General features: G+C 42.0%; 1 protein-coding gene across 1 annotated transcript in view; it reads left to right on the plus strand.

Annotated features, from left to right (window-relative positions):
* The first annotated feature begins 1,755 nt into the window (after positions 1-1,755).
* The window catches only part of ZC3HC1 (zinc finger C3HC-type containing 1), a 28,137-nt gene continuing 19,427 nt past the window's right edge, over positions 1,756-10,465 (plus strand). Inside the window, exons 1-4 of the mRNA XM_007955399.2 lie at positions 1,756-1,901; positions 4,876-4,987; positions 9,183-9,333; positions 9,899-9,982. Of these exons, the coding sequence (XP_007953590.2) occupies positions 1,756-1,901; positions 4,876-4,987; positions 9,183-9,333; positions 9,899-9,982 (493 nt within the window). The remainder of the gene's footprint in view (positions 1,902-4,875; positions 4,988-9,182; positions 9,334-9,898; positions 9,983-10,465) is intronic.

Consider the following 10,465-nt stretch of genomic DNA (forward strand, 5'->3'; position numbering starts at 1 on the left):
AAATTCACTTTTCATACAGCAGTTCACATATACTTTGTCTCATGTCATTGACCAAAATTTACAATGCAGCAGCTCCCCTCCCACTTCCTCCCCACAGTCACCTCCTCCCAGTGTCCATCCCTTCATACTCTCCAAAGAAGATTCTTAAGAAATACTTTTTAGTCAATGGGGGGAGGTGATAGCATAATATGCAAAATTTTAATAGTACCAAGTTTGTCTCAATAGCTATATGGGTAACAATTCTTTAACATTAATTAATCTTTAGTCTGTGTTGCAAAGAAATGATGATAATGATTGACAATGAATTTAAGATGGGAAGGGATGTTAGGGGCAGGTCCCAGTGAGTGGGAACACTGTTGGAGACAGAGCCATAGGCAGTGAGCTGGAAGGATAGGGGTAATCCCAATTTCCCTTTTGCACACTGCTCAACTCCATTAGTCTTCTTTTTCAGCTTATTATAAGAGACAAACTCCTTCCAGACTGGATCTTTGGGAGATTCTGTGCAGGTCTCTTCCCCACAGTCTCATCTATCTCAGCTTCAGCACCACTTCCTCAATCTGAAGCCTAAATTAAGTCCTCCAATTGGACCGTTGTTAAGTCTTCTTTATAAACTCCCCCAAAAAACCCCAAATTCACTGCCATCAAATCAATTCTGACTCATAGTGACATCTCCTTGGGATTCCGAGGCAGTATCTCTACGGAAGTAGATTGCCCAGTCTTCCTTCCCAGGAGTGGCTGGTAGGTTTGAAATACCAGCCTTCTGGTTAGCAGTCAAATGCCTTAGGCACTAAGCCACTTACATAATCATAATTTTAAAACCAAAGGACAATTTATTTGCTTGATGTCTAACTCCACTTAGAACTACGTCTCCCTTGTTCACTGTGGTCACTGCCAGCATCTAGTACAATTAGTAGGACACAATATTTGCAGGACAATAGTGTTCAATAGTGTCAAATGCCACAGTCTCTAAATCCAACCATTCTAAACTATTTGCTCTCAAGCAAGGGTCTCCATTTCCTTATTTGTAAAAAGGTATAATTTAGAAATGAATTACTTCAGACTTAATACTAAATATTAACATGAATAACTTTTAAGGCTAACGTGCAACCCTCATCCTAACTGAATTTGGAGTGATATCCCTCTACAAACACGCTGTCAGCCCAAACATGCTCGTTGATAAAAACCTTACTGCTAACTAGTCGATTATGACTCATGTGACCCCCATTGGGTTTCTGAGGCAGTAAATCTTTAGCGAAGTAGATTGCCTAGTCTTGCTTCTCAGGAGTGGCTGGTGGGTTTGAACCACCAACTTTCTGGTTAGCAGTCAGATGCCTTAGGCACTGTGCTACAAGAGCTCTTTTTGTTCATAACCAAACCAAACTCACTGCAGTCATTAATTCAGACTCAAAGCGACTCCTTCTGGGGTGTCCCAAGCATTATCTCTATGGAAGCAGATTGCCCAGTCTTCCTTCCCAGGAGTGGCTAGTAGGCTTGAACTACCAGCCTTCTTGTTAGCAATCAAATGTCTTAGGCACTATGCCACCAGAGTCCCGTTCGTTCATAAAAGGAATGATTAATGGAGATTTAGTCGTAAGCACTACAGCCCCCACATTACACACTGGCTCTACACACTGGCTCTAACATAGGCCGGAGGGGGTGGGTCAGAGGTCACGTGCCAGGGCGGATCTTAACCGTCTAGAACGCATGCTCCTGAGCGTTCAAGCCCGCGGGGAAGCCACTCGGCAGCGGACCAAGATGGCGGCGCCCGCTGATGGGCAATCGTTTGTCGCGGGGTTTGAAAAGAATTGGGGTGCAGTTGTTCGTTCCCCAGAAGGGACCCCCCAGAAAGTCCGGCAGCTGATAGATGAGGGGATTTCCCCAGAAGAGGGGAGCGTGGACGCGTGAGTTCGCGCGGCCTCCCTGGGTCCGGGACCCGCAGATTGGCAAGGGATGGGGAACGCAGGCCTCAGGGATCACCTTGGTTCTCGCCTGGGGCTTTGGGGATGGCGTCTTCCTGCGATCCGGGGGCAGATGCGGTTGCTGCGCTCGACGAGCCTTGTCTTTTTCCTGGGGCTTTATCGGACGCGCCAGTAGGGGTGGTATTTCCGCGTAGAGGGTTATTGGGAAAGAAGAGCCGCGAACTGCAAGTGCGCACCTCACTTTTCTTGTTTGGGGTTCTTCCGTAGTAAGACCACCTCGGAAATGCCAGGAGGGTCGCGGTGAGTCGGATCCCATTCGAGGGCAGTGAGTTTGGTTTTTTGGGGTTTCCTAACTTTTTTTTGTTGTTGTTGGTGCCGTGGACCCCTTTGCCAGTCTGGTGAAGTTTATGAATCCCTTCTCAGAATAATACTTTTTAAAGACATAAAGTAAAATACTTAGGATTATAAATCTCACTGCCTGGGAGTCCTTTCGACTCATAGCGACCCCTCCTCGGTTTCCGAGGCAGTATCTCTACGGAAGTAGTGTCCAACTTTCCTTCCCAGGAGTGGCTGGTGGGTTTGAACCGCCAGCCTTCTGTTTTGCAGTCAAGTGCTTTAGGCACTACACCACCAGAGCTCCCTACGGTTGTAAAGGAAGCTAATTACGTGAAAATGCAGTTATGAAGCTAGTAGAAGAAAAAAGAGATTGAATCATAAGTACTATCCAGTGGCGGATCTGTTATCTCCTGCGGTTTCCAGGTAGTGATGCACGTAAACGGTATTTTAAAACGTGTGACAACCATAATGTGATGACAAAATATCCGATTCTGTTGACAGATTCACAGGTGCTGCTAATGCTTCTCTCCTTTTTGACTTTCATAATTGAAGGAAATGCTAAGTTTCAGTTAGTACATTGTGAAATAAATGTCATTATCTCATTTAAATTTACGGATCCTCTGAATTTTTTCCCAAGAACTCACCCTACCCCAGTTCTCTCTGAGTTTCTGAGAAAGGTACTTAGAGTAAATTGTGTTGATGTTGTTGTTACAATAGTCACTGGTGTAATCCTATTTTTATTACAATCATATCTTTCAGTATTTCCTCCCCGGGGTAACATTTTAATGGCTTTCACTAAAAATGAGGTATTTCTTTTGCTCATTATTTTTCTCTCTCAGAGTTTTTATGAACTCTTCTATAGGTCTTTACTCTGGTTTGAGTTTTCAGATTAGTTCTCTTTTTATAAGAAGGTGAGGGTAGAAGTCAGGAACTCACTCAGGTACTAATAAGGAAGTTGTTCTTTCTGTTATTAAAAGAGTTGAATCTCTAAAGTAGTTCATACTGTATGATGTGTGACCGACACCTTGAGCCTTATTTTGTGTTCACTAAAGCACTTGACTGCTAACCAGAAGGCTAGTGGATCAAACCCATCAGCCACTCCTTGGAATGTTGGGCAGTCTGCTTCTGTAGTGATACTGCCTCAGAAACCCAAGCTATGAGTTGGGTCTGACTGGACAGCACATAACAGCAACAACAACAAAGTTAAGCAAAGGCCTGTGGGGGCACAGTGAGTGAGGTAGGAGAACAGTTTGCTAGTATAGCATTAGTGCAGCACTCCAGAGGTAGAAACTGCTAGAAAGTTAGCTATGGCCAACTATAGATAGAGTTTCGTTTTGTTTTTCATTGTGATTTGGGTGAAAATTTACAGAGCAAATACACTTTCCATATAGCAGTTCACGTATACTTTGTCTCGTGACATTGACCACAGTTTACCACAATGCAACATTTCCCCTCCCACTTCCTCCCAATAGTTACCTCTTCCCTGTGTCCATCCCTCCATGCACTCCAGCCCCCTGAGCTGTCTCCCAGTGCATAAGTAGCCCTTCTTTCTCCCATGCTTGTTCTCTCCAAGGAGTGTATCTATTCACAGGTAAATGTTCAACTCATATGCCTGTCTATTGTTTGGCTGGAAACCACAGGCATGGGTTCAATTCCAGACCTGAAGGGCAGCTAGGGGCCATAGTCTCAGTGGTTCTACCAGTCTCCATTGGACCAGCAAACCTGGTCTCCCCTGCTTTTTTTCCCCAAATGATTTTGAGTTCTGTTCCACATTGTTCTCCCTCTCTATCCAGGATCTCCTACATAGGTCCTCTTCCAAGTGGTTGACAGTAGTAGCCGGGCACCATCCAGTTCTTCTGGTCTCATAGTCATATAGGCTGCAGATTGGATGGTGTACCAGTCACTAGGACTAATTGTTTCCATGAATTTTTGGTTTTCTTCATTCTTTGCTCTGGACGAGGAGAGACCCATTGTTGCATCTAGATGGCAGTTTGCAAGCTTTTAAGATCCCAGTCTCTACTCACCACAGTAGGAGGTGGAACAATGTTTTGTGTAGTACGTTATGCCAATTGAGCTTGATGTCCCCTGCGACTATGGTCCCGAGTCCACAGGTTCACCTACTTGGTCCCTCTGCGTAGCTGGCTGTGACCAAGCAGTGACTTCAACCTTGCCCCTTGTCAGCTCCACTATACACCTGGAAATTCAGATCATACACATAAAGTTATAGGACCATTGTCTGCCAACCCTATACATGTTCTTGGGTACACTCCTCACTTCATAGACATACCTAATAGTTCAGCCTGTCCACCCATCTATCAATCCATATACCCATGTTTGCCTTCACTGACAACGCTGTACTATATGTGCAAAACGATTCATCTTTGTTGTATAGATAGAGTTTTGAATACCACACTGACGAATTTGAATTTCATTTAGCAAATAGTGTAAAACCGTTGAAGATATTAAACTGAGGAATAGCATAACTGAAAAGGTTTTAGGAAGGTTAAAATCCATTGTCAGTGTGGTTGGTAATATAATGGGGAGAGAAGCTAGATACAAAATGCTTAGGCAGAATGGTATCATAGAAGGCTTAGTAACAAGTTCTACCACTTTCTTTTAGGAAGGACCCATCTGCCACAATCCAGTCAGTTAATGGATCACCCCAAGCAGATCAGCCTCCGTCCGAATCTACAAGCAAAGAAGCCTTCTTTAGCAGAGTGGAAACATTTTCCATATCCTTTGAAAAATTTGATTATAATTTATTTGTGTTGTTGTTGAGTGCCATGTTATTTTTTTGCTTCCTGTAAGTTGAACTTTCTACCTGCTCCTGGAATTGTTTTTCTTCAGTGCGTTAAACCACTTACTCTGATATTTTAAATGTAAGAATCAAAACTTGGTAAGAAATTTTACAGGAAACAGAAAATGTTATCCCTCAAAGCGACGCTTGAGGTTATCTAACCTTTTCTTTTTACAGAAGAAAAACTAAAAGCCTGAGAGGAGAAGAAATAACAACTCACTTCCATGTATAGTGCATTTTTATATACATAGCGTCATTTGGTCTTCACCTTAAATCTATAAAAATAGGTCTTAGTATTATCCTCATCTTAAAGAAGAGGCAGCAGTTTCAAGTAAGTTATGTGAATTGCCCGAGATCAACCTGTTAACAAATAGCAGAGTCAGGACTATATCTTAGGACTCTTGGTACCCAAAGCAGATGGGTTTGTATGTATATATACTGCACTTCCTGTCTCTTTCTAGATTTTCCTTTGTGTATTAGTTGTCCATTGCTGTGTGAAAAAATTACTCTAAAACTTAGTGGCTTAAAACAATACACATACATTATCATAATTTCTGTGGCTCAGGAATCCAGGCTTGGCTTAACTGAGTCTTTGGACTCAGGGTCTCCCACAGGCTGTAGTCAAAGTGTTGGAAGTCATTTCAAGATTCGTCTAGGGAAGGACTCATTTCCAGGCTCACTTGCATGGTTGTTGGCAGAATTCATTTCCTCATGGCCGTTGGGATGGGGGTTTTGATTTCCCACTGGCCATTAGTTGGAGACCTTCCTCGGTTCCTTGCTACTTGGGCTTCTCCATAAGGACAATTCACAACATGGCAGCTGGCTTCATCAGAACAAACATGCAAGAGAGCAAGATGGAAGCCAGAACCTAATTTGTAACCTAATCTCAGAAGTGACATCCTGTCAGTTTTGCCTTACTCTGTTCACTAGAAGCAAGTCACAGTGCCCAGGCCACAGTCAAGAGGAGCAGATTATTCAAAGCCAGGAATAGCAGCATCAGGGACCACTGGGAGCCATCGCAGAAGCTGCCTACTGCACTTTGCTTATTCAGAAGCTGGGTTTTTTGTTATTGAAAGAATTTTTAAATTTTAAAATAATTACAAACCTATAGAAAGGTTAGGAGCTCTGGTAGCATAGTGCCTAAGGCTTTTGACTGCTAACCAGAAGGCTGGCAGTTCAAACCCACCAGGCACTCCTCAGAAGGAAGGTTGGACAATCTATTTCCATAGTGATACTGCCTCAGCAACCCAAGGAGGGGTTGCTATGAGTCAGGGTTGACTCAATGGCACATAACAACAACATAGAAAGGTTACAAAGAACTTTTATCCTGAGCGTATTGAGAGTACAGTGTCAGAGTGATGCCTCATTTAAAAAACAAGAAAACCAAACTCAGTGCCATCAAGTCGATTCTGACTCATAGCAACCCTTTTTGAGTTCCCAAGGTGGTAAATCCTTACAGAAGTAGATTGCCCAGTCTTCCTTCCATGGAGTAGCTCAAGGGTTTGAACCACCAACCTTCTGGTAGCAGTCAAATGCCTTAGGCACTATGCCTCCAGAGCTCCTGGCTCGCAAATATTTGAATATGTATTTCCTATAAACAAGGACTTTCTCCTAAATAATCACAATGCAGCTATCAAAATCAGGAAGTTAACATTGATAACTTACTACCCTCTAATCCTCAGATCCCAATCATTCATCATTTGTGCTAGTAACATTCTTCATAGCAAAAGGATCCAGTTGAGAATGACATGTTGCATTTAGTTGAGATGTTGCGTTAGTGTCCTTTAATCTAGAAGGGTTCCTTAGTTTTTCCTTGAATATCATGATTTGTACTTAATGCCAGTTATTTTGTAGCACGTTCCTCGATTTGCCTTTGTCTGATGTTTACTGTGATTAGATGGAGGCTTGTGCATCTTTGGCAGAAGTGTGGAAGGAGTGATGCTGTGTTCTTCTCACTGACTCCTGCGGGATGTTGCAGGGTTTCAATTTATCCCTTCATTGATGATGATCATTTTGATTCCCTGAGTACGGGCGGGCGGTCAGGCTTTTCCACTGTAAAGGAGCTCTTCCTTTGTAATAGCATAATGTTTTGTGGGAAGGTGCTTTGAAACTATGTAAGTGTCTCATTCCTCTTCAGCCTTGACATATTTATAGCGGCATGGCCTCATGATTTCCTATGTTATTCATTGAGTTATAATCCATCACTATCATCGTTTCAGAGTTCTAACTGACCTGATCTGGTCAGGAAGGATCCTTCAAATTCAATTCTGTGTCCTTTTGACAGGTTCCCATCATTCTTTGACCACTTTCTTGCTTTTCTGGTGCAAAATGTTCTAGGTTCCTCTCGTACTATCCATAGCCTATTCCTGGAATCAGCTATTTTCCCAAGGATGCTTGGTTCTTTTACATGGAGGATGTTATTTAAAAGTCAGGATGGGGATGCAGATGAGCTCATAGCTACTTGGGTGCCACTGACTTGGGCCCCTCTAAGGACAGAGCTAGGGACTACGTATACACACACACTTATACATGTATACTCACATTTACATCTAAATTCATTTCTATGCATATTAAAGAACTATGATTTCCACTGACACCTGCAATTCCAGTGCTACATCCCAGGATTCATTCACATTTTCCCTCCCTTAACACTGTCAAATCTAATTCCTGTTACCTCTAATCTCTCTACGGCATCGAGCAGTCACCCTCTGTATTTAATGTCCTGTTTATCCTATGATCTCCTCCCCAGTCAGGCTCCAGACCTCCACACTGCGCTGTCCTACATGATGCCCTTGTCACCCGTTGGGCTTCTGACACGTTGCACTGAACTGCTCCCCTCACTCTCTCTCTCTCACACACACACACACACCTTCCTTGCTCAGCACCTAAAAGCCTTAGGAATAAATTGTTGGGGAAAGGGAAGGTATTTTAACTACCCTTCCGCTATTGTTCCTCGGAGTCGTTCCTGATTTTAAGACATCATTTAGATCTGTTTCCTTTTGTTTTCATTAAATAAAATTGAGGAGCTCTGGTAGCATAGTGCCTAAGGCACTTGACTGCTAACCAGAAGGCTGGCGGTTCAAACCCACCAGCCACTCCTCGGAAGGAAGGTTGGGCAATCCTACTTCTGTAGTGATACTGCCTCGGAAACCCAAGGAGGGGTCGCTATGAGTCGGGGCCAATTCGACGGCATATAACAACAACAACAACAACAAATAAAATTGATTTTAATTTTGTTAGGCTAATCATTTATTTAACTTACATTGGTTAAGTGACTTGTTTTCATTGCAGCTAATCCCGGCTCCTTTAGCAGTTACATTTAAATCCTACTTTATAGCTTTCAGTCTTTCTTTTGTTGGTAATGGGATGTTTTTCAAATTCCCATACCTCTTATAAAAGTATAGAACTTTGCTATGTCTTTCATATTTTATCCTATTTTTCCCCCTTTATTCTGTAAAGTAAGAGCTCTTTAGGTAAAATATGAAAGCTGAATGTTGAATATTAAGGATCAATAAATGTTTAGGACACTTTCCCAAGCACATACTTAGAAATGCTCTCAGTCTGTTTCAAACACGTACACTCTCACATTGGTATGTAACAATCAAACTTTTTGGGGTAATAATGAAGTGCATTATTAATTTTACTATTTTTAACCCTGTGAAGGTAAAAGTGAATACAGTACAACAAAGAACAATAGATGAGTGGCAGAAATATTTCTCCCTGTTTGAACTTCACCACGCACCCATTGATAGACATAGCCCGGTGCTTTTGAACTTCACTGTGCATTCATGGCTTAGACATACCCCAGTACTTTCATTGGTGCTTTTAAATTCATAGTATTTCATATTAAGTGAAAGTGAGTGTCCTGTGTAATCTGTCTCACAACCAGTAAACAAAATACACAGGGCTTCCTTGAGAAAAGGCAGTAACTTTCTCTCTCCACATGTTACTCAGATGACCACCATCGTTCTGTAAACTGTGTGCCTGTGCTTTAAAGATGGTCTCACCACTTGATATTGCTTTCCTCTTAATCTTTTTATTCCTGTCTACCCAAAGGATGAGTTGAAGTTTTAATTTGGGACTTACTCTTTGTAATGTACTGGAAATGTTGTCTTTCTTAACATGGACACTCTTTGAAGTGGGCAGGTAAGCCCCTTGAGCTCTCTCCGCTTGTCTGTGCAAGATACGGCTGGGTCACGGTCGAGTGTGATATGCTCAAGTGCTCCAGCTGCCAGGCTTTCCTCTGTGCCAGTTTACAGCTCGCTTTCGACTTTGACAGGTGTAAGTATAAAGTTCAGACTGTACTTTTCTCCACATTCAAAGATTTTGCTTTTTTTTTTTCCCCTTTAAGACATACTATACTAGGTTTTTTGAAAAGACCAGTCACTTCTGTTTGATGGAAGAATGTGCTACATAGAACAAAGAGAACACCATTTGAGAGTCCTCACCCTAGTTATTCCCTTCAAGCGTTGCTTTCTGTTTTTAAACTAAACTACCGTAGAATGGACTTTGCTTTTCATTTTTCAAATTCTAGGTAACTAACAGCAATCTGTTTATTTTATGGTTTCAAAATGTATACTTTTAGGGAAAGAGGCAAAGTACTTTAGGCTCACACTTTGGAATGTCCTGCTTTATAAGATATATGACATCTTTGTTGATCTTAGGATCTCAAGTTAGATCTTGTTGGGTGGAAAATACCAGGATGATATAGTTCCTATTATTTTCATGCATTTGTTAATTCTCTAGTAATTTTTATGTTTAGTCATCTCTGTATTCTTAAAGGCTCTTGGCCATAGGATTTTGCATCTAAGTATGTTCTAAGGCTTCGCTGTCTGTGTGGTTTTAGATAAGGAACGATGTGCTGAGCTGAGGAAAGCCTTGTGTACTGCCCACGAGAAGTTCTGTTTCTGGCCAGACAGCCCCTCTCCAGGTACTTATTTCTGAGATTTTCTGTTTCCTGTTTCTCCCTGGTCATCGCATTTCTTTCTCTTTTTTTAATTTTTAAGAGGTTTTATTCAAAAGAAGTCTATGAACATATAGCTGTATTTTATTATTTCTGTAAGTTCTTCTACATTGTTAAAAGTATACACAGCAAGACACACCAATTCAGCCATTTCTCCATATATAATTTAGTGGCACTGGTTACATTCTTTGAGTTATGTAACCTTCTCACCTCCTTTTCTGAGTTGTTCTCCCGCATTCACATAGACTCACTGCCCCTAGGGCTCCCATCTCATCTTTCAAGGTGCTTTTGTCACTTTGGTCTCATGGAGACGGTTCAAGCCTAAGGCAGACATCTCTATGAGTTAAGCTGAGCTGTTTGGTTTTTAAAAACACTGCAGGGGGACATCAAGCTCAATTGGCATAACATACTATACAAAACATTGTTCCACCTACTACTTTGGCGAGTAGC

This window comes from Orycteropus afer, unplaced genomic scaffold (assembly GCF_000298275.1).
Source record: "Orycteropus afer afer isolate SDZICR_OR568_19922 unplaced genomic scaffold, OryAfe1.0 scaffold00501, whole genome shotgun sequence".
NCBI lineage: Eukaryota > Metazoa > Chordata > Mammalia > Tubulidentata > Orycteropodidae > Orycteropus > Orycteropus afer.